The sequence below is a fragment of the Amphiura filiformis genome, chromosome 6, assembly GCF_039555335.1.
Source record: "Amphiura filiformis chromosome 6, Afil_fr2py, whole genome shotgun sequence".
Classification (NCBI taxonomy): domain Eukaryota; kingdom Metazoa; phylum Echinodermata; class Ophiuroidea; order Amphilepidida; family Amphiuridae; genus Amphiura; species Amphiura filiformis.
Genome location: NC_092633.1, coordinates 28,727,114 through 28,752,329, shown reverse-complemented (window position 1 = coordinate 28,752,329; position 25,216 = coordinate 28,727,114). Strand labels below are relative to the sequence as shown.

General features: G+C 34.2%; 1 protein-coding gene and 1 non-coding gene across 2 annotated transcripts in view; one reads left to right on the top strand and one right to left on the bottom strand.

Moving 5' to 3' along the window:
- LOC140154445 (guanine nucleotide exchange factor DBS-like) overlaps positions 1-20,971 on the top strand; it is a 157,676-nt gene extending 136,705 nt beyond the window's left edge. Inside the window, exons 25-28 of the mRNA XM_072177010.1 lie at positions 7,589-7,796; positions 10,030-10,134; positions 13,563-13,618; positions 16,137-20,971. Of these exons, the coding sequence (XP_072033111.1) occupies positions 7,589-7,796; positions 10,030-10,134; positions 13,563-13,618; positions 16,137-16,272 (505 nt within the window). The 3' untranslated portion in view covers positions 16,273-20,971. The remainder of the gene's footprint in view (positions 1-7,588; positions 7,797-10,029; positions 10,135-13,562; positions 13,619-16,136) is intronic.
- Trnat-ugu (transfer RNA threonine (anticodon UGU)) lies at positions 7,896-7,969 on the bottom strand. The gene has a single exon. It is a non-coding gene; the product is annotated as a tRNA-Thr (tRNA).
- Positions 20,972-25,216: the final 4,245 nt, after the last annotated feature.

The window sequence follows — 25,216 nt, the reverse complement described above, 5'->3', positions numbered from 1 at the left end:
TTCGTCTCAGGTGTGACTGAGTGACCTGTTTTGGATCATTAGATCTGTTTCCTTGTTCATGACTAATTTGTTTTTGAACACATGTTTCAGAATTGTTCAAGTTACAACTGTAAGCTGGTTTTAGCCTATTATAATGCATTATTCTTGTCTTTGGCGCTGGAGTTGATACATCTAAAAGTTGATAATTTAAGTTATCATTGAATCTTTGTATTACTTCATATGGTCCCATCCATCGGGAAGTGAGTTTGGATCGTACACTACCTGGATTTGTAACAAATACTTTATCTCCAATTTCATATGGTTTGAAGCGATTTTTCTTATCATATTGCTGCTTTTGCTTCTTTTTAGCTTCGAAATTCGATTGTCGCACCATACTTGCAGCAGCATTGTATTTGTTACACATTTGGCGCACTTTTGTTTGCGTTTTGTTCTCATTGTGTTCAGGTTGTTGATATGATCCAAACATTACTTCACAAGGCAACCTTGGTTGTCTAGCATGTAACAAATAGAAAGGGCTGTATCCTGTTGATGAATGAACTGTAGTGTTGTATGAAAATTCCAAATATGGAATAAACTCATCCCAGTCCCTCACAGAATTTGAGGTCAAACTTTTCACTAATTGTGATCGAATTATACGCATCATTCTCTCTGCTTGACCGTCACCTTCTGGATGTCCAGGAGTTGTTCTAGATTTTCAATTCCCAACTTTTTACAAAGAGCTTGAGTAACTTGTGCTTCAAATTGCACACCTTGATCACTGTGTATCCTTTCAGGTATAGAATGTTGTCGAATATAATTGACAAACATACAATTTGCTACTGTATCAGCTTTTTGATCATGTAATGGGTACATATTCACATATTTGGTAAAATAATCTGTGATAACTAACAAATATCTGTTTCCCAAAGAAGTTAAACCCAATTCCAAAATATCTACAGCTACTATCTCAAATGGTCTGGTAGCAATCACTGATTTCAAAGGAGCTTTGAATTTTGGTATTGGATTTCTATCTTTTTGACAAGCAACACACGATTTTAGAACTCCGAAATGTCCCTATACATCAAAGGCCAAAAGTATAACTGCAAAGCTTTTTGCACTGTCTTTTGCACACCATAATGACCCGAAAATGTTGAACCATGTATTTGAGGTAGTATTTGTGGAACTAAAGCAGTTGGAATTACTGCCTGGTAAATATGTGATTGACCCATAGACTTGTATTTCCTCCATAGAATACCATCTATAATTGTCAAGTGTTTGAACACTCTTCTAAATTTCAATAATTTTGGTTTACCCTTTACTTTGGATCTACAAGGATATGAATTTGTTTGTATCCATGACATTACTTCTGAAATTTCTTCATCTTGACCCTGCATTTCTTTTAGTTTTTGCTTATCAGTATTTAGGTAGAATATACCGTCATCTTGTATGGAAGAAATTGAATCTAAACTTGCTCCCACTGTATTTTCTTGTTTGTCATTCACATTTTGCAAGTTTTCAGACTCCCTTTCTTCCCTTTCAGATGTCCCTTTCACATATTGATTTGATTTCTTTTGTATTGTCCCTGGGTTCTTATCCCTTCCAACATCACTTGCTATTTCACTGGGCTCAGATTCTCTTCTAGACAATGCATCTGCACTCGTATTTGAAATGCTTTTCTTGTAGATTATTGACCAATCCAAAGGATCAATTTCTACTCCCCATCTTGCTCGTTTACCTGATGGATCATTATCTAATGGCATTTTCTCAAACCTACTAAGGGTTTGTGGTCAGTATAAATTGTGAACTCAGTGAAATGCAAATAATGCTTAAAGTGACATATTGACCATACTATAGCCCATAACTCGCGATCATAAGTGCACCACTTTCTTTCAGAGGCAGTCAAAGAGTGACTTGCATATGCTACTACATATTCTTTGTTGTCTTTGGATTTTTGTGCTAATACTGAACCTATAGCAAATCCGCTAGCATCCACATACAATTTGAAAGGTTGCTCATAGTCTGGATAAATCAAAATAGGAGGTGAGATCAATGCCCGACGTAATGTTTGAAATGCATGCTCACATTCTTCATTCCATTCAAAAGAAACCCCCTTTTTGAATTCAATAAAGGTTGTGCAATTTTGGCATAGTTCTTGATATATCTCCTATAAAATCCTGTCAATCCTAACCAGCCTCTAAGTCCAGTGATATCTTTTGGTTGTGGCCAATTTTTCACCTTTGCTATGTTTGTTGGATCAGGTTTTATGCCTTCCTTGAAACAACATGTCCCAAAAGGTTACTTCTTTGCAAAATAACTGACATTTGTCTGGTCTAACTTTCAACCCAGCCTTTCGTGTCGTTCAAAAACATCCCTCATATTGGCCATTTTCTGATTGAAAGTTTTCCCATATATAATGACATCATCAATAAAGAAACAAACTTTGGTCCAGTGCATTCCCTGAAATACAAGTTCCATCAGGCGCTGGAAAGTGGCACTGCTATTTTTTAAACCCATAGGCATTACTTTCCATCTATACAAGCCATCCCCCGTTGAAAAACTTGTGATATCTCTATCACTAGGCTCCATCTCAACCTGCCAAAATCCACTAGCCAAATCCAAAGTACTAAAATATGAATTCCCAATTAATGCATCTAAAGAATCATCTATTCGGGCAAACTGTGTGAATCTTTCAAAGATATTTTGTTTGTGGCCGGAAGTCAATGACCAAGCGAAATTGCACAGAGTTATCAGGAGTTTTCTTTCTCACTAAGAGCGCGGGGGCTGCAAAACTAGAATTTGAGGGTTCTATTAAATCATCTTCCAACAAATCATCTATCTTTTCCCTCATAATTTCCCTTTGTTTTGGTGGTACCCGATACAATCGTGATTTGGGTGGTTCTGATGTGGTTAAATCAATTTTGTGCTTTACTAGGTTTGTTCTACCATAGTCGCGAGAGTGTTTGCACAATACATCATCAAATTCATCCAAAAGTCCTTGAACTTGAAATTTCTGCTCGTCATTCAAGTCAGATTCAGATAGATTAACTGGTGGAAATGGTTTACCTCCATGTTTTGGCTTATTTTGAAAAGAATTGGCATGTTTTTCACTTTGAAATGGAACCGAGTGTATATCATGAAAAGTTTGATTTTGCAATGTTTCAGTTTCACATGTTCTTTCCAAAATTTGATACACTTCACCACTTTGTTCACATATAGAATAATTATATCCCATTGGGCTGTCTACATATAATTGAACATCATCACTTGACAAATTCATAATTAATACGGGTATTATTCCATCATTAGACATAGTAGCTACATTTGCAACCAAAATACTTTCATGAACGTGAGAATCTGCTTCAAAAATTCCTTCATAATTGCTAGATGTTCCCAAGTCAGAATTATCACTATCTACTAGTTTTAGAGGTATTATCATCTCAGAGTTTGCAGGTACTATCAATGTTTCTGCTACCAATGCATTGCAAACTGCTGGACAGATATTTTCTTTGCGTAACAATGGAACTCTCTTTCCCCTAACAGATAGGCAAGCTTCTGACACTAGAATGTCTATTTCATGTGCCAAAAGGAAATCCCAACCTAGAATGATTGACTGTTGGATATCTCTTGCTATTTTGAATGTATGTATAAAATGGTCATTTCCCCTGAAAAAATCTACATCTACACATCCTATTATATCCAATGGGTGTCCTCTAACTGAAGTGATTGAATCCTTTTTAACTGGTCTTAATGTTTTATTTTTCAGAGTGGATATACTTCTGAATAAACTTTCATTCATAACACATATCTTAGCTCCACTGTCTATGAAAGCATCTCTGATTGTACAATCCAAATTGATATGAACATATGAAACAAGATTGTCAAAGTGTTTTGTTGGGTCGGCTGATTCTCTGTCATTTAATTTCTCCAGTTTGGTGCGACAATTGACCCTCATTATCGACCTTGAGCTGTTTAAATGACTATTTCTGATTGGGGCTTTTTCATAATTTGCTGATCTATTCTCAGAAGTGCTTCCAAATTGACGATTTGGTGACATAGAAAATGATACTCGTTTACCCAATGGTGATGGACTTCTATTCCTAGAGTCATATGAAAATCTCTTCCCTTTCTCTTGAATCCTGGTATCTATTGCTAGATCTGTGGTCAAATGAATCATATTTTCTATATGGAGATCTATGATTCCTTGAATAATCTCGTGAATAATCTGGCCTATGAAAGTGTCTAGAGTCTGTCCTAAAGGAATGATCAGATCTGGATGAACGATCAGGTGAATTTGAATATCGATCCGGTGAATTTGAGTTGGATCTTGAATAATATGATCTACGTCGAGTGTCAAAATTTTCTTTAACTCTCGGCCGTCCTCTATCTGGTCCAAAATCACTGGATTTGTAGTCATCATAGTACTCATGATCTCTCGATCTATGATTTGAGTATCTTGATTTACTTTTAATTGATTGAACTTGACTTTGTAAATCTTGATTACTTTCTTTGATGGATTTGACCTCAGTACATAATTCAGATACCATTTTTACCAATTGTGAAACTTCAGTAGTAGGTCTTTCTGAAATAGCTTGAATAGTTTCTTTTTTCTTGTGGACTAGTTATCCCTTGATTCATTTCCTCAAATTGTTGGGCAAATTCTAAACGTTTTGTTATTTTTAAAGCCTCTTTTAATGTTTTTGGACCCTGTTCCATACATTTTGTTCTCAATGAAGTAGGTAACCCCTTTGTGAATTGTCTAAGAGCCTCTCGCTGTTTAAAATCATCTCCATAGTCATAATCACCAACAAATGCGCTATTTATCAGTTTTTTTAAAGATGCAGCATAAGTTTCTAAAGTTTCATTTGCTTGTTTTGGTCTTGAATACGCATAGTCTCTAACTTTACGCAATTGCGCCTTTTTCCAAAAACATCAGCTAATTCAGCCTTAGACGATTCAAAATTGAGTTTGGTTGTTTGGGGTAGTTGATCCCAGTATTCAAATGCGGTACCGTCCAATCTACTGGATAGTGCTCTATGTAATGCTGGAGCGCCATGGGGAAAATTTTGAACTGCCAATTCAATTTTTCTACACCACATTATGAAATCTTCCCCTGGTTTACCAGAGAAATATGATGGGAGATAACTAGGATCCCATTCAACAGGTGTTGGACCTTCACCCCCATTTTGACTACTATCTGGATCAGGCATTTTGAATTCCGATGTAAATTCTACCCTCAATATTAATATTCACAACAAATATAATATCTTATTGGGAATAACACAGTGTATTTTTTCAACTTATGTGTTGGTTATGACTCAACCAAATTTTTGGCAATTAAATAATTGCACCTTGCAATGAATATTCAAAATGTTGTCACACCAAAGGTGTACTACATCAAAATTGTATCGTAAATGACGATACTTCCCAGAAACGTGTTACCTCAGTGACGTATCACGTTAAGTTTTTAATGTATCACATAAAATATAACAATTTTCAAAATGTGCCACATCAACGATGTATCACATAAATTCACAATAACAATTTTCAAAAATGTGCTATACCAACGGTATATCACATTAAATCCGATAGAGCCCTTAAAAATGTCTTGACATCAAGGATGTATCACATTGAGCTCTATCTGTTATACAAAATATTTTATATATCTGCACTCATGACAGTAATTAAACTAAACATATATCAAATGCATGTATTATTTTCTATCACAAAAATGCCATATATGTACCAATATTCATACATGTACTTTTAAACTTCAATGCACATAATAAATGACAATATACTCTTCTGAAATATCAATGCATGTATCGTAAACACTTTGCACCTGTATATAAAAACATTGCATAATAATTCACAAATACCATAACACATCACAAATATCAGAGTTATTTTCATAAACTTCAATGCATATCAGAATATGGGGTACATTTCATAAAAGATTTTTGGCACATTTTATTAACATTTTGTTTGAAAATCCATGACGACCGAACTGCGAATGTGTGATTTTTATTTTTCCATAAATGTCCTGTAAATGATACTCAAACGCTGTGAATATCAAAATGTTGATGACGTGATTTTCCTTGCAAATGTTCTATTTCACGCTATATGAATTATTAAAATTCACAAGATATTTCTGCGATATCCGAAGCTTCAGTGAATTTTTGAATGAAGAAATAATTTTTTGTTTGTTTACATATTATAAAAACCTTTTCTGCTTTCCGTAAACTTTTCTTCGGTTCAGCTTTCACACCAATCTTCTTTCTTCAGTTGTCCGTCAATTCCGTTCAGTTCAGCTCAGCAAGTGAATATAAAACACAAAATTTCCGTTCATCTGACATCACAGTCACAAAGCCAGCTGAAAACATCACATCACATCTGACATCACATCCGCCGCCTCTGTATGAAGCTGCAAATTCGCCTAGTTTGGTATAAATTGTCGAATACAGAGTGAATATACCATGCCTCGTTGTCCCTGTGGAAACTGCGATGAATTGTAAAGCACAGGGTATCAAAACCATTGATAATTCTCTGGCGCTGTCAAGTTCTACACCGCTGCTACCATTGTAAACATGGCTGTCTACGGTAGGCCACTGGTTTAAATAAAAGTTCTGGTAACAACTGGAATTGGTTTGGTGATGATTTTATTTCATATCACTGGTGCAGATAACATAAAGATAATTTGTAATTTAAACTCCGGAGAACATAAATGATAAAACAACCAGAGCAAAAGCTCCGTGACTACAACCCCATGTTGATGTGTCTGTGGTCTGAGATAGAGTGAGCCTCCGTGAGCACGCGCTACAGATTTTATCGGAAGTTCGCCCACACAAATCCTGAACTGTGATTGGTCAAGATTGCATTTCTTTTGTTCCTAATGAAAGACTCGGAATGATTCGCAATAGCCGTTTATGAAAGGAATCGGAATCCGAAATCGTGAATTTCAACAAGAATGTCTTACAAAAAAGCAAGACCCCCGCACCAACATTCTGCACTGTTACACACATCCTGTTGATAATACAGCCCAAACTACTTTATTCCCACCATATCATATAATGCAAAAGGAATATTGGCTTGGTCCTTATCTAGATTGACTTTGCTTTACTTGCACCTGTTGGGATTGGGCAATTTCAGTGCATGGCATTTTATCTCAGTATTTATATGCAAATAACAGGTATAACAACAGCATCAAGTACTGATCAACATCTCTTCTGGCTGCTTGAAATTTAAGGATAATTTGTATTGGAAATGCTGTGTATGTTGTCCCTTTCGCTGTAACATTTCACATATAGGAAACAGATTAATATGTTCCTGTATGTCAGATTCATGCTTTAAACATTACATCACTTTCATATTGCGTTTCTTGTGCGATTGTCAGAGATTGGGCTGTCTGAATGGTTCTTGCATTGTGTTTATGTAAGCAGTACTGTAAATTTCACTTGTATAGAAAACTTTATTATTCATGGTGTAGGATTGCACTCACATGATTCAAAAGTTAATCTGTACAAGGATTTTAATACGCTTATCTAACAAAAGTTGCAAAAATAGTATGATATTCCTAACAGACAACTGTTTCTTGCACTTGTTTTATTAACAGTACCAGCCTTCCAGAGTCACCCTATTCACCTACACCCAATGGTTCAGCTCTACGTTCACCTACACCTAGTGAGCAATCACAGAGAACCCCTAGTGAACCAATGGATGATGATAATGATGATGTGAGCTGGGGTAGTGGGGAATTCAGTGATGGAGAGAGTGAAGATGAAATATTAGAAGAATCTAGGAAAGAAGTGCAATCAGTACAGGTAAGTAACCCCATCATTTTTGTCAATTTTGAATCATAATAAACATACTTTTTCACCAGGTTCGCCGTCGGAAATAATAAAGGAAACAAGCAGAAAAAGTGATCCTGCCTGGGAATCGAACCCAGGACCTCAGGTTTACAAGACCTGCGCCTTAACCGCTTGGCCACGGGAGCTTTGTGATTAGGCTGGTTGCAATTCAAACCTATAAGCGGTCACTTAAACTTGCCACCGTTTTTCCATGTAATTTTGAATCAATTCATTTTTATCAGCATCATATATTTTTTATTTAGGTAACTCTTTTACAGGCTAAGACATGTTTCAATCATAGATAAAGAGATTTACTGGGTAATTGAGATGTACATGTTTTTATCTTTCCCCAGTTTGGCCTGCCCTGGGCATGTACGATATCACCATGTGCATTCAATCGGATTCAAACCGGCAACCTTTGGTTTGACCGCTAAAAAACCAAGGATTAGTTGTCAAATGTGTATGTAGTAAAGTGATTCATTTGAGCAAAAACATACTGATACCCCATGGGTAAAGACCATGCACTGCAGGCAGCCTTGCAAGAGCAGCCTTACAGTTTTAATTTTAAAAACAAAATTTGAAATCTAAATGTTGACATAATTTTACTTAATCATGAATTTTCTCAGTATTCGCTTTTGGCGACATTACGCAAGATATGTAAAAAAATGCACAAACAAAAGGTACAGAAGGTAAGCTTTAACTGTCATCACAGAAAGCATGTTTGCCTCAAGGGAATTTTCTTATTTTGTGAAGTTGTCTTTCAAAACTAAAGGTATGCACTTTTTTTAAACACTAACTTCATATTTTATTTGGTCAATATTTTGTAGCTATTTTAAGAAAAAAATAAAAAGGACAAGAACAAACAAAGAACGTTCCTGAGACCAATGCCTTTAATTATTTGAAATTGGAAGAAAAATGTATGTTTTTGAACACATCTTATTATGTTGTCTGCAAAATGTAGAGATCAAAATTTGTACTACTGTGATTTCAAAATGTGAAATCTAAATCTGCACCTTTATCACAAATCTGATGTGGGTTTCTTCTGTTAATATACTTTCTGAAAATGATACTTTTATACATTTTGGATGAATTTGAGGAACAAGGAAGTTAGGAAAGAGCCCAGTTCTCTCCCTAAACACCTTCTAAACTAACATATTTACAGGAGTAGGGGAAGTAATTTAACTTTAATGTACAGCTATCTTAAAGAAAATTATTATGATGAGGTGAAATTACTGTATATGGATTTTGTATACATGTATATAAAAATGCTCTTTCTTATTTGAAGCAAAACCTATATGAAGCTAATCTGATTGTGAACATTTTTATGTTCTGAAACTAGAAATATGGTTACAAAATAGTTATCACCCATTGGCATACACGGAGCCCATTGAAACAAGATATCTTGGAAGCCCTCTCAGCAGACTCAATTGGAACTTGTAAATGAAATTGTGATTGTCACACTTCATTTCTCTTATCTTTTGGGACCTCTGGTGCCCAGAACTTGATCCACCCTGTCCACCTACTATTACTATGTACACTCCTTTTGTCACATACATATGACTTCATTTGACTTTCTTTATATTACTTACATTACTTCCTTTCTGAATCTAAATATCTATTTCAGTCTTTATGTTAAGTTTAAGGTTAGCAACTATTTTAAACTGTTGCGATTTGGTAGTTCACAGCATCTTGCGAATGGTAGTGAGCTTTGACAAGAAAACTGCATTGAGCATTTCTTAGCGATCACAGATATACTTTTGTAGGTCATGTGGTTCTTGAGTTATGTTGTAAAAAGGGTTGAAACAATAACACTTTTGTAAAACATATATAACTTCTTAACAATAAATCAAGCAAGTTTTCAAAGTATATGATTTATAGAATGAACTTTTATAAAACATCAAAGTGTTATTTTTCAATAATGTATTGATTTAGATAATGAATATTGATTTTTTTTTGGCTGCTTCAACCACGAATACTGAGTCTACCTTTAATGAGGTTGCTCTGGTAAGAGAAGTTTTAATAAGGGCTGGTAAGCTTGTAAGCGTTACAGAGGTAAATATTAGTGAACCTTTCTTTATTATGATTGCATTTTATATATAAATTTTCAACTGATTTCAAAATTCCATCACACAAACTCCAAGTTCATTTCTAATGATGTAAGTTAGATGGGTAATTGTGGTATTCATATATACTTCATCTATTTCAGCCTGTGACCATGTCCAACCAACAATACCTTGTACTTGCGGAATACAACCTTGTAGAAGATGGGGAATTGTCAATACGAGAAGGGGAATTAGTGCAACTTGAAAAGGTATGTATCACAGGCTTTCTTTAGCACATGGTTGAGAGGATTATGTTCAGCCTGTCAGCCTAACCTGTGCAATGAACATATGTTAACAAAATCAGCTTTGTATAAACTATAATACCAGAAGAAATTAAAAAGCTCTGATTTATTTTAATGAGAACTCAAATGCCATATATTACTTTTAAAATAAATACAAAATTATATTTGTATCTTTATTCCAAGAGTTCATCATCAAAAACTCATTATGCCAAAATACGTACATATTTATGATTCTGAAACTTCATAAATCTGAAAATACCTGTAATTTTGTTGAATTATGAACTCTATGCATATAAATTGTGAACTTGAATTTTATCAACTTTGGAATAATGAGATGAAAACCACAGAATAGTAAAATAAGCTTCTTTTGCCAGAATGAAGTAATCTTTACATAAAAAATAGGACTTTACTTTTACCTTTATATCCGAGTGTGTCAGAATTTTAAGTCTCCTTAAAAACAATGAAGAAACAAATGATCTTTTGAGGTTTTGTAAACAATTTGTTCGAAATCTAGTTTTACATAAAAAAAATAGGACTTTACTTTTACTTTTATATCTAAGTATTTCAAACTTGAAGTCTCCTTAAAACAGTGAAGAAACAAATGATCTCTTTGAGGTTTTGTAGACAATTCGTTGGAAATTTAGTTTTGTCTTACTTTCATTTATCAAGAATCGAATAAATGGTCCAATGAGCCCCAGTGTAAGTAGAGTGATTTCTGTGCTGGGATTTGAGAACTGTTAACATTATATGGTACAAGGGTAAATAATATGTATACTACTTATTTTTATGGTGTATTGGTAAATGGTTATAGGAGAGGGTTTCTATGGATACAAATCTTTGTACCATAATGGAAGAGTGATGGATAAATAACATAATTATATGAAGAAGAGATAAATTTATAAATCTTTTATTGACACTGGTGATTATATTTTGTTATTATGGAGTCAAAAAAACTAATAAATAAATATATTAGTATTAGGTACAGTTTCATATTTGGACTTCTTGATCAATGTATTCTTTCAGAAAAACTTGGGATAACATGGCGGTGGTTTATTACATGTAACCATAATTACTAACCCATTTTAAGCTTTTTCTGAAAATCAGTAATGCTCACCATCATTGCAATATTAATATTATTAATGAATGAATTGCTTTTCAATGTACCACATTTGATTTTACTTGCATGAATGGTGTTTTACCAAATTATTTTTTGTGTCATGATGAAGGATTAAATCTTGAAAAAAGTCATTTCAGAACCCTGTACAATCAGTGTAAAAATTCACATTTTCAGACAAACATGCATGTTACTATATTTTGCTGATTTGTACTATTTTTTGTGAAATTCTACACATGTCTTTCAAATTTTTACTTGAATCGAATCACTTTTGTAACAAAGAAAATCATTAAGCAATTTTAGAGGTGTAACGTCTAATTAAGACATTATTTTTTACAGATAGATAATGCATATGACATTGTGAAATTTATCTGACACAAAATTTGGTAAAACACTTTGCCTTGTATTTTATGTTTTCATATCTCCCTGCAGTATGATGATATGTAACTCATTTGCATGATTTAATTTGAATCAGGTCGGTAAAGAAGGTTGGTGGCTCGTAAGACGACCCAGCACCCAAGAACAGGGCTGGGTGCCTGGGAGTTATCTCCAACTTAATACAGATAATAACAACGCCACCAATATATCCAATCATATGGCCGCTGCTTATGTTAGCCAAGGTTTGTTTTCAGTTTGCATGTTGTTTTCATTTTTTGTTAAACATTTGTCATTGTTTGAGATATTATTTATCGCTTGCTCATGTTTTTATTTGCCATTGCATCCGTGTGCTGATTTTCTGTTGCTTTGTTTATAATTTTGTCAAACATACTGTGTTGGAAACCTGTATTCTGTTCAAAACAATGCGCATTGTTTTGATTTTGTGCAAAGTTACCAGGTCACTGCAGACCAATGCTAAACAATATTTATTTATAATCATTGTTATAAGGGAACAACCCAAAAGTTCGATGAAGTCCTATAAACGAAACGGGTTGTTCCCTAAGTTAATTTCATTGCCACTTAATCTCAACTCCTTAACATGCTATACTATGTGCTGCATGCTTTGCTTAACATTTTGTATTCCTTTAATCTTAACCAATGGGTTCTCAACTTGATAATACCTTGCCATTTTGAAAATGTTAAGGTGGTTTCTTCATTTGAAACAGAAATTCATGCTTTGAATTGATGAAAGTACTAAACATGACTGAAAGTTTGTACATTGTATATGACTGAGTGTTACTTCAGGTGACCTCTGATGATGATGTGATTTAAGGTCATTCAATCATCTAGAAAAATATATTGTAATGGTAGTGATTATATCAATTCAAAATGTAGAATTTCTGACTATACTGAAATATTTCTTTTACCTATATATTTTATGTATTCTGAACTCAGATAATTATTTTATTGAAAACATGATGATATTTTAAGTTTGTTATAGATCACTGGACAAAACAGGTTTTTAGTTGATAACTCTAAATTTGAATGCATGAATCAAGATCAATTAAATTTGGGAAAAAATTTTAAAGGAAGTTCAAAACATCAGGTGCCAATCATTGTGGATTGATCACAAATGGGTGGTAAATTGAATGAAAAGGGCCATTAAAAACTTGTGTCAGAGAATGCAAAGACACCTTTCTTGAAAATAATTTTCTTGTATGACAAAAATTTCAGTATTAATATAGTTTTCAATAAAACAATTAAACCAATGCCTGTAAATTCACGGAACAAGTATCCCATGGTGGAGATGTGAAGTAATAATAACTTTCATTGTATTAATCTCTTCATCAATTACCATATCAATGTTTCATTTAAGTGGTTGATCTGTCTTTGGGTTATGTAGGGTACTTGCAGCTATCTCAAATCAAACTGAATTGTGCCATTGGGAAAATGCAGAGAATAATTTGGTATCAATGTACACCAATGTGCTCTTGACAGTGTGGCATAACCTATAGGAAAAACTGGGTCTGGCAAACACAGTCATATAGAGAATCATGGAAATAGACAGCAACACACACCCACAAACATATACAGTGGCGGCGCCAGGAAATTTTGTCAGGGGGGCATGGGGACAAAGTGAATTTCAGGGGTGCAAAATCAACAAATTTTGTGCAAAATTGCCACAAAAATTGGACATTTTCTTAATTTTTGTTTTTCACTGGGGGAGCAACAGGGGGGGGGGGGAAAGAGTGGGCATTTCCCCCACACCCCCCTCGTGGCACCGCCACTGAACATATAAAAACATCACATGTGTGCGATGAACACACACACCACACTTCAAACATAATGAAACATCCATGCTCACATAGTGTATAAAATATACATGATTGATTTGTTAATACAGAGTATTTCGTTTGAGAGCATGCATATTAGCCCACCTTCACCCACTTATCATGTGAGGTAAGCCTAATGCCTGCTGCCTGCCTGTCTGCCTTCCTGGATGCTGTAATTGCCTGTCTCTCTCTCTCTCTCTCTCTTGGATACCTGCTTGATGTGAAATTGTATTCAATAAGGCCTTATTTTATAAGAATGGGCTATTCCATTTAAAATCCACACCACCCCTGTGGAAGATTTGGGAAATATCTGCTACAGTGGGAGTATGGATTTCAAATGGAATGAGCACATTAGGCAGCTCCATTTGAATTGAATTTCATACACCCTCTGAGAAAGATTCAACCTGAATCTTTCACAAAGGGAGGATGAGTTTCAAATTGAGCTGCTAATGTGTAAATTTCATTTGAAATTCATACTCCCCCTTTGGAAGATATTTCCAAATCTTCAATAGGGATGGTGTGGATTTTAAATGGAATAGCCCTATACACCACATATCCAAACCTATCCAAGTTTGTTTCATACTCGATCATTAAATGATACCAAATCAAATGGTATTGGTGATGTGATTGATAATAACAAGAATTGGTTTAGAATCAAATCTAGTGATTAGAGAATCCAAATTAGCCATCCGGGGTTGCATCGCACCGCTTAACTCTGTAGATGATGGTATTTTGAAAGTGCAATTTGATTTTGGGAAATATTTTGATTTAATTAGGAATATCAATTAATAAAGTTCATGATAGTCATTTATTTATTGATTTGAGTGAATAATAAATTGAAAAACTGATTTTTTTTCAAGTGGCTTGAATGTTTTCTTGGCTGCTTGATCCAATGGGAATTACTAGCTTGTAGCTAGTGTATTCTGAAAACATACAATATTTCTCTTTGGGTTACTTCAGTTGAAATCCATACACCCCCTATGGAAGACATGACCTTAATCTCCCACACAAGGGGTGTAAATGGAGTTACCCATTCAGTTAACCCATTTAAAATTCATACTCCCTGTGTGGAAGATTAAGGTCATGTCTTCCATAGTTGGTATATAGATTTCAACTGGATTAGCCCATTGTTACCAGAATTATGAGTATGAAACAATACATTACAATAGGTTTGAGATCTTAAAGGTGTGTCTTCAATCTTTTATGGTAGCAGGATTTTGTTTGTTTGTTTGTTTGTGAATGCATGTCTTAGGATAATTTGTTATCCAGTTGCCACATACCCAGTGTGGGCATAGACTGATGCATCATGTTTACTGCTGTAATTCTTTGTGTGAAATTTATTAACATAGCATTAACATTAAAAGTGTGGAGTGTCAGTAGTTTTAAGATGATTTTAATATTTGTATTAGTTAAAGAATAATTACTTTTATTATTAGTTCTTTGCCAGTCAATCTAAACAAAAGGTGTCCAAATTTTGAAATATCTATTTGTTTGATTTCATTTATCACAGTTTATTGTGCGTTAAACTTAAGTCATGTAAATTTTACACGAAAACTCATGGATGGCATTTCAGGCATTTCTGTGTGATGTCAAATACAATTTTCAATAATTCTAATGATTAAACAACAAATATTAACAGCATGACAAGATCGCATTTTTGGCCATAAATTCCATTTTCCCCCAAATATGTTGATTATTTTTAAGATATAAAATTGAAAACAGACAAAATACTACATATTATAACTCAATTTACAGTTAACCATCTAATGTTAAATGAAATACAAAAAACAAGAAATGTTTAATTTTAAAGTTTCCCTTTTTGCTGTTAGAAGAATTGGTACATTTTCTTAACATAGATTTTGACAAATAAATTTTAGTTAACATATGCATTATTTGCATGAGAGTAGATTGAATGAATTGATATACAGAATGAGTGATTAATCTATGTTTGAAGTGTATTTATTAACCCGGCACCTGCGTCCCATCATGCGGATTGGAATCTGACACAAATTGGAGGTTTGAGCTTGGTGTGTATGGTTAGTCCAACAGTATATAAGCCACCAACAATATTGCATACATAATATGCATAAAGCTGTTGCCTGTCCAGAAACCCCTACATGTAGCTGTGCTTAGCATGTGCTTGCAATGCATTCAGTGACTATTGGACAACTCATATTACATCATTCCGTTGGATGGGTTAGAGAAGTATCAGTACAGAAGTAATTGCAGCCATCAGGCTCTCATCTAGATAGAGGAGTGCTAAGTTCAAAGTCCCCTTCCTGTAATTTTTGTGTGTTTTCCCATGACACTGCAGTATAACAGAATTTTGTATCATTAAATTGTTCCAATTTGGCATCTCATGAAATGTTGAAAGAAAGAAGAAATATTTTGGAAATATTAAGCCTGTAGGTCTATGATCATACTATATCAGGTGGTCCTTCATGTCACATATAAAAAATGTATAAGAAGTAGGTATCCTGGGGTGGATATAGCACTCAATGAACATTACTGCTAAACCAGCAAACATATCAGAATCATTTCCAGTCAAAGACATTTCATTCCAGTGTATTCACCAGCATAGCTGGATAACTTCAGTATAAACTCGCTGCCTGTAATAATCAGCCTATTTTCATTTTCATCCTCAGACCACCGATAGTGAGTGCTAAACCACATTTCACCAGAACCAACAGTTTTTTTCCAAAGAGGATTCGTCGACGTAGCGGAGGTACCACTAAAAATAACAAGAAGAACAAGTGGCTTGTTGAAGAGTGTCGCAGTTGAATATAGCGCCCTCTGTTGGAAGGAAAGTGTTAAACTGCTACAAGTTAAACTGATGAAAGCAGCATTATGCGGTTATCGACTCTGCGCCCTGTGGATGGTGCTGACTGTAAGGAATCATGAAGCCTATATAAGACAATGGTATATACAAATGAACACATGCAGTGGGTTTTAAGTTCATAGAAAATATAGCATAATACGCAGGTACTACAGTAGCTATATAAATTTGAAATCAACAGTAATATCTATAATATATATCTAACTGTGTGATGTGTGTCATATATATGATAATGAAAAGACATTTTTAAGAAAGTGTGTTTACTGATAACTTTGTTATAGTATTCACAATGAAGTGGTGATTTTAAATTGTTTTTATGTCTTTAAAAAGATTTTCTGTAAAAGTTGAAAGAAAGCCCAGTCATCGATCACACAGACTTGCATCATTTTAAGTTGAACTGAGATAATGACATGGCGTCTTCCAAATATACAAATGTCAGGGAGTTTTATTACACAATGTGAAATGTTATTTATGTGGAGAGTTACTTGTCTCATAAGTGTAACAAGATCATATCACAACATAATACAACATCATTGGATTTCTTCTGATGAAGATAGGTGTCACGCATCAAAATTCAAACTTTTGGAAATTGTCTAACACCAACACGTATGAAGTTAAATTTCAAAGATCTTATCTGAAATTACTGCCTTAATCCTGTGTATGAACAAAATCTGATCAATGAAGGTACAGATCGCAGACATGAAAAGTAACAAAATGTTATCTTTTTAAGGACCAGGGTTGTCTTTACATGTATAAATGCATGTAATCATGTTCTCAGACATCAGACATAAAGTTTACCTCTTCAAAGTCAGGTCACTGTGTAAGGGCATACAAAATAATGAAAATGTATGCATTTAAGTATGAATGACATCAAAATGCCCAGCATCATCTTAATTCTGAATGTCAGTCTGTTATTGTGTTTGCTACATGATTAATGACAATTTTGTATTGAAATCATGGAAATGTAATCAGTCAGGACAGTCGTATGGATTCATTATCTCACAGATCTACACTGTACAATTCACTAATCAGAAGAAGTTTAACTGTTTGGTGAGAAATTTGAAAAACCTGATGGGTAAAAAAGTCTTTCACAAACACTTTGTGGGAAATGTTACCTTTTCAGACGTATACTTCACATTTAAAGGGGTATCCAAATATTTTAGGTTTTACCACTTCAAAAATGCTCATATTCTGTGGTGTTTTTTTTTCAATTTGGGGAAAATTGGCTGTAATGAACGGATGAGGTTGGACTTCTGTGTTAGCTATCTAACTTTATAACTAATAAATAGAGAAGCTTGGAACTTGTCAGTGTAGATCTCAACATAATGGGCCTTGAAGTGATTCTTCAGGAAACAGTTGAAAATTGTTGACAATAAATAGTCTAAGTCCACACAATTCAGAATGTAAATCTCTATTGTGGATGTATGGATAAGATTTTGTTACATTTATAAGACAAAACTGAAATGATTGTGCTAGTGTCAGTAGAACATAGGATTGAATGAAAGGAGGGAGTTGCATTTGATTTGTTATCAGTTGGAGAAATTAGCTGATAAGAAATAAGTGAGTTTGTTTTGTTTTTAATTTGTTTTTACATCATACACTCATGCTTACGAGTACAACGAATAATCTCTGGGAATATTGGAAGAGTAAAGCATAATTGCTTGTATTTTTCCTGAGTGAACAAGATTAAAGTAGAAGAAAAAAAATCCCACTTATTCTAAAAGTAGTAGGTCCACAATGTTATCACTTATTTTGGCCACTAGCTTGTGTAAACACTTACAGATTACCATAACCACTTGGGTATAAGCCCACCTTCGGCTATTAACCCACCCACCCCTATTTTTCATACCAGTCTGGGAACACTAAATAAGCCCAGTACTAATTTTAGCCAAGTTCTTAAATCATATCAATGCTTTTCTTTCACATTTAAGAACAAATATAAAAATATAATCAGTAACAAAATAATATTCCATACTTATAATTATAAAAATTGACATAGATGATAGAAATTACTGGTACTTCAGGCATATACAAATGGGGAAGATTGTTCTTATTTTTAAATTAAACTACTAGTCAAGTCAAGTCAAGTTAAACTTTATTAATCTATTTCTGGAAATTACATGCACAAGAGATCATAAATAAACTACATTAGAGAACAACTAGCTGGTTTCATTCATTACCTTCTATATTTATCTACTATCAGTTGCCAAAATTGACATCTAAACAGTGAATGAGAAAGTTTACAAGCTTCTTGAGGACATGCTGTACTTTTAAGGGAAAAAAAAATGTTTAAGTATATTTGCAGTAAAATGTATTTGCAAACACTGATGTATAATCAATTATAGCAGATTTTTAATGATATAAGTTAAATTTGATAACAGAATGAGAATTGATTTTTATTTTAAATTTTATTTTCAAGTATTTATTTGTGATGTTGATACTACCATTCTCCCAAGTTAGAAATGCAGTAGAAATGTTCATGACCATTTTTTAAATTCTTGAAAGACTTTGTGAAAGACCCAGAGACTACACCATTGTTGATGCGCACATTCAATATTACTGCATATTATAACATGCACAGTGACAATCTGCACAGTGACAATCTGTGTATCAACAAATGTACTCTTGTTTTCTTTGCGAAGTGTTTTGGGGAAATTACCCAAAAGAGGAGTTGATGCCTCTGTCCGTGGGTAACAATTGGTGCCATCTTTGGTAACACCATAATGTTGTATCAGCATTGTTACAACTTATCAATGTTGTGACAACGTTATATGCAGGGTTGCCAAAAGATTTCAGCCCGAATCGCGGGTCAAATAATCGAAAAGTCGCCCAAATTTTTTTTTTAACCATTGGTGGGAAATTGTCAAAAGTCACAGGAAAAATCTTCAAAAGTCGCCCAATTTGGCTACCAAATTGCAGGTTTGGCAACCCTAGTTATATGACCTGTGTTACTAAGGATGATTTCATTTTGAGCTATTCCAATTGAAATCCATACACCCTAATATGGAAGACCATGACCTTAATCCTTCACACAGGGAGTGTGAATTTCAAACTGAGTTATTAACTGAATGGATGACTCCATTTGAAATCTGCACCCCCTGTGTGGGAGATTAAGGTCATGTCCAGGGACAGGCGATTTTCGCGGAAAAAATAGCAAATTGTGCAGAGATTGCGCGGAACTTTTTTTCAGTGCAAATCATGTATCCCTGCGCGGAACTTTTTTTCAGTGCAAATCATGTATCCCTGCCCATAGGATAAAAATAGCCAATTGCGCGGAAAAAAAGTTCTGTGCAAATCGCCTGTCCCTGGTCATGTCTTCCATAGTGGATGTATGAATTTCAAGTGGAATAGCCCAGTATTGAAGGAAATGAAGAGACAAAGTAGTTATTGCCAATAATATCTTAAAGGTGTCTCTACATTTAAAATGAGACATTCTGTAAATGCTGTAAACTCGGGAGTCAGACCTCAATATTATGTTACCAATAGATAGCATAGCAGAGAGGTCCAACAAGTTTTTTTTATCATTTATAGATGTTTGTTTATACATAGAATAGGATGAGTGCAATATCATAATGATAAAGTCATTCATATGACAATATCTAACACGCAACATTTACCAGACGTAATGAAGTAAGTTATTTATTTCTCACTTCTTTTGTTTAAGTTTTAATGTGAATATTAATCTAAGTGACACCCAACCCCAAAACTTCTTAGCAATTCCCTGTATAAAGTGATGTAGTGTATCCGTTATCAAATGTGCCAAATATACTCAGAATTGTTCATACAGTTCAATAGGTTCCTGAAAGTACATTGGTCATATTTTTTCTGTGAATACCATAGAGGTTATATAAGGGAGTCTGGAGGGCACCATGTTTTATGTATCACTCATGGACGACAAAATAGTCTGATAAAACTTCTATTTAAAGTTGACACTTTGTATTTTGCATGTATTCTTTATAGCAATAGTGTACTGTAAATGCTATACACAAATCTTGGTAATGCTTAAAACAGTTATCATTCATTTCACTTCTGTACTGATAAACACCAAAGGTTTTAGTCCCCATCGTGACAATCCAATATGTCAGCTATACCAGTGTTACCCACAGGGCTATTTGGATTCCAAACTCTCTAATATGACCTATTTGGATTATACCAAGTAGATATACATTATTATAACATGATTTTACCCAATGCCCTGGTGAAGCATTGTCATTTTACTGTCAAGATTTGTAATTTTTAGAAATATATTTGTAAATTTATAGCTTCAGTATTATTTATATTGCATACAGTAACATTTTGATTTGAAGTAATCACCCATTGTCTGTGTATTGTACAATGAACTCAAATATGGGATTTGAATTAGTGCTACATGTAGTGAGCTGACTGGCTTTCACATTGTAAGGTTGGGCTTCAATGGCTGCTGGGTGCCTGGTGACCCAAAATAGGCAAAAAGTTGCATCTGTGAAGGAAACAATCTAGAAGAGTATGAGCTACTGCATAGGCACTCAATTACCTAGGAAAGGAGTATGAGCTACTACATAGGCACTCTAATGCCAGGGAGTGTTAGGTACTCTGTACACTGTGCACTACGGGAAAGTACTGCCTTCAAGACCCATTTTTCAAGCTATTTTTCCATTACCTAGACCTCCATTATTTCTTTTTCTGTTCCGGTTAAGTCCCCAGAGCCTTGTGGCTAGATTATCCTCCAAATACACTAAAGTTGGCTTCAAATTTGAGCTCCAAACACTTATTTCTGAGAAATGTTTGGAAATTGTCACCAAAAGGGCCTTTGATTAAGCCCCATTTTTAGTTCAGAATACCCCATTTTATGTCCCCAAACTCTGGTCCAGAACCAGCATTTTAAAAATCTGGGAGGCAATTACCCTACTTACCAACAGATTATTTGAGTCCCTCCCTGTCCCACAGATGTATTGCATTGCTGCTTATGGAGTATATTTAGGAGGAGGAATCAACATGTGTAGGGGAGAGCGGGGAGTGTTCGCCCTATTTTTTTCTGACCAGCCTAGCGATGTCAATTTTAAGGTTAGGGATGACCTGATTAGCTCATGTGAAAGCCCTATGTCTTAGCTATATATGGCCACAATCCCAGAACTATAGACCTTACAATAGCAACAGGATAGAGCAAACAAAAAAGTTTTGCAAAGTGGCGAACTTGCCCCATATGGGGGCAGGTTCGCCCATATGGTGGGGTAAGTTCACCCTAATCACAAAAAAGGTTTAAACATTGCATAACAATAACATATTCAATGCAAACATTTAGCAAGAGTATACATGGCATTCATTCTCTTCTGGGGAGTCACTAAATTTGTTGCAGGGGGTCGGGTCAGGGTAAAATGTAGGGGTCCAAAGTGAGCTTAAACGTATCATGTTTACAACTTCGGGGAGAAATGGATAAGGACATGAACGGAGGTATGAGTAATACCGATATCACATAACTTTAAAAAAACCATATGTTTTCAGTAGTTTTACCTTGTTTAATGGTTTAATTATCAATATTTTGCATAATACGCTGATGGGGCAGGTCCGCCTCCAGGTTGGGGTAAGTCCGCCTGGGAAGATATAGGGCGAACATGCCCCATCCTCAAAAGGGCTGACGAGCCCCTTGTGCACATTTTTGCATTTTCTTGGGTATGCAAAACACAAATCGAATAATGAGTTTATAACTGCATTCAATCTTTGACAAATCCCATATGTTCCCAATACAGATTTCTATTAAAACCACCTGTATTTATGTATCAATGATAATACAACATTATGAATGCAAGAAAAAATTACGTTTTGGTGTAATTTTTTTGTTTTGGCTGCAGTTCGATGAACACGTCCCTATATGTCGCATAGCTAATATGAGAAGTTTATAATGACCTATGTCACCTAATTTTGCCATCACCAAATTCCCTGATAGCCGTAGTGCTGAGAAACAAGGGGTGGGCGAACCTGCCCCTAGGGCGAACACTCCCCGCTCTCCCCTACTATCTGTGTGATTATTTCCCATAGTGTGCAAAAATATAGATGTTTAATATCAGTATGTGCAAAATATTTTATTGCTAGGTTGAAAATTCTAAGTGTAAAAGTTCTTATTTGAAAATTAGATGTGTTGCTATATGTTCAAATATAAATTTGTAAATTATGTGGTTTACACATAAGAAGTTTTCATATATATGTATAATGTGAATAAGAATGTATTATATAATGTAAATATATATATCTCATCTTTTATCAAAAAAAATGCAAAAGAAATTGAATAAATGTATCTTGCTAACTAAGATGTACATGTAATGAGTCAGTCCAAAGATCAACTTCAATTAAGTTCATGTAAAGGTCAATCATCATGAGTTCTGCATACTGATAAACAGCAGATAAATACAAACCATCCCACTGTATTATAATGCATAGCTGTGATTGCTATGATCGTTGGGCATGTTTGGCAAAGACACCTTACAGGTTATATGCTATTTTTTCACTTTGGTGAGTCGCTGACGTCAGTGCTCGTCTTCTTAGGCGCAGCTTCAAATCTCAAGTGTTCACTCAAAATGCTGATGCACACTCATTCACATTGTTTAAAGATGCTACATGCAGGAAACAGGTGCTTCAACATGTTGATGTCACTGTCTCTGTCTCACCAAGACGAAAAATAGTATAGAGACAGTTAGGCAATAGAAACAAATAAGTTTCATCTTTCAATCAACCATCGATGCTTGGTCGATCCATACTATGTATGAAATCACGTAATTGACTATTGTTAATTGTGATAACAAATGAATTTTTGCCTGAATTGACATTGACCGATATGAATTTAGTATTATGTCCGATTAATTAGTTGATAGTTCAACAAGCATCAAAGCATCGGTGGTGGATCCAAAGATCAAACTAACTTGTTCCTGGTGCCTTAATCAGTATGTGAAAATCCTGACAATATCTGAAGTGCAGAATGAAGTGACAGAGTTTGTCATTTTCAAAGCAAAGATGCTCAAGACACTGTGATGTAGTAATATTGCACACTTTGTTGTTAAAATTGATATTGTTGTTGGATAGGAGTGTATGTAAGCTAGAAAGGATTAGCAGCAAATGTCAGGGACCAGGATTTTTATAGGTCTTTTTGTGACAAGCTCTTATGACAAAGATATTTTAATTTTGAAATGTCAAGGCAAGTCACAACTGATCTGATGTTAATTGACCATTGAATAAGTATACATAACTGAAGTGAAAGTAATAACAAACCTCTTACCATCATGATCATGAATCTACCCTGAACCATGTTGTTACTAGTCTGGTGTTCTAAGTACCAAATGAGTTTCATCGCAAAATGTGATAAGCACCAAATATATATGAAAATTGAGATAACACTGCCAAACGATTGTCGAGAGATAGGGCGATTATGTTTAAAAAATCTGCAACTCGCAATATATCCAACAGTAAACAGGTGCGTAAGTTATTTCTTTTCCGCAAACTGCAATAAACAACACATCCATTTCCATTTAACACAATTTGGTCTTTTTCTCAAATGGATTTATTTATTGCATTTTGATATGAAACTCTCCAAATATACTCAATGAGTAGTCAAATTTGGAACAGCATGAAGTTTATTTCTGCCCCTCTCTACAGTTTAAAAGGGATACTGTTTCTGGGTATGTACAACCAAATTCTTCAACAAATACGAATCTACATTAACCTTTAATAAACTTGTTGAAAGTTATTGTAATTTCATTAAGACCTGAAATTAGTCCTACTCCATATTTGGCCATTTGTTACAGATAGAAGTCACCCCATTCCCGTTGTGTTTTTAAATATACTTATGTTATATCTTATGATAAGATAATTCTCTCTACTTAATTATTTTAATTAGTAGGTTTATAATTATTATTAAATTATCAACTACTTGAAGCAATTTAAAATTGTGCTTAATTACATCCGAATTTTATCATGATGGAATTATTGTAATATATGAAAATTGTACAAATTAATATAAAATTGTGTATATGTATACAACTCAAAAACATAATTATGTTAATATTGTAAACTTACTATCAACCAACAGTCATATTTGATTCAAAATGTAGTCTTCACAACAAATTGCACTGCAGATTTTGCAATACTCTTCAATATCTTTGTGGGGTATTATATTTTGTTGTTCATAACTTTATTGTCTAGTAGTAAAAAAAAATACTTCCAACAATTTGTCACTTTGTCTAAACTTCCTATCGGTGACCTTTTGTTAGTTATCCAATATGAAGCAGTATGTAAAAAAAATACGGTATGGTCTTTATCTATCTTAAGAGCCTCAAATCCACAAAATGGATATTGATGGACTTCAGATGATTTGTGGATGCCTGATAGGAAATAATTCAAGAAAATAACAAAATGTATATCACTTCACTGAAAGTTAATAATAATTATTTGCTGATAAATAATGCTGAATTACACATAATTATGTCATATTGTTGTTCTTATGTGTCTTCTTCATCAAATTAACTTCCGTAAAAGAAATACAATAGCAGTACGACTGTACAATTACTTCGGTACAGTAATTACAATGCAAGTACAAAACTGTTATTTATGTAACCCATCATAATTATACTTAAAATATTTTGATCTTATGAAAGAAGCTGATGAATTTACAATTAGTATTAGCAGTAAAATATAAGATGATTTAAAACTTTTTGATTGATGAAAGTTATTGCTTTTACATTTAAAGCAGTATTAATATTCATAGTTCATTTTTTACATTCAAAGGATTACTAGCAGTGGTTATGACACAAAATAGCAAAATAGTGGTGCATTTTGTTGTGAAAGGAACAAATGACAAACAATGAATTAAAGATCTAATTTTCTGAAATTACCAGAGTCCTTTGTGTTTTATTCTTTGATGTC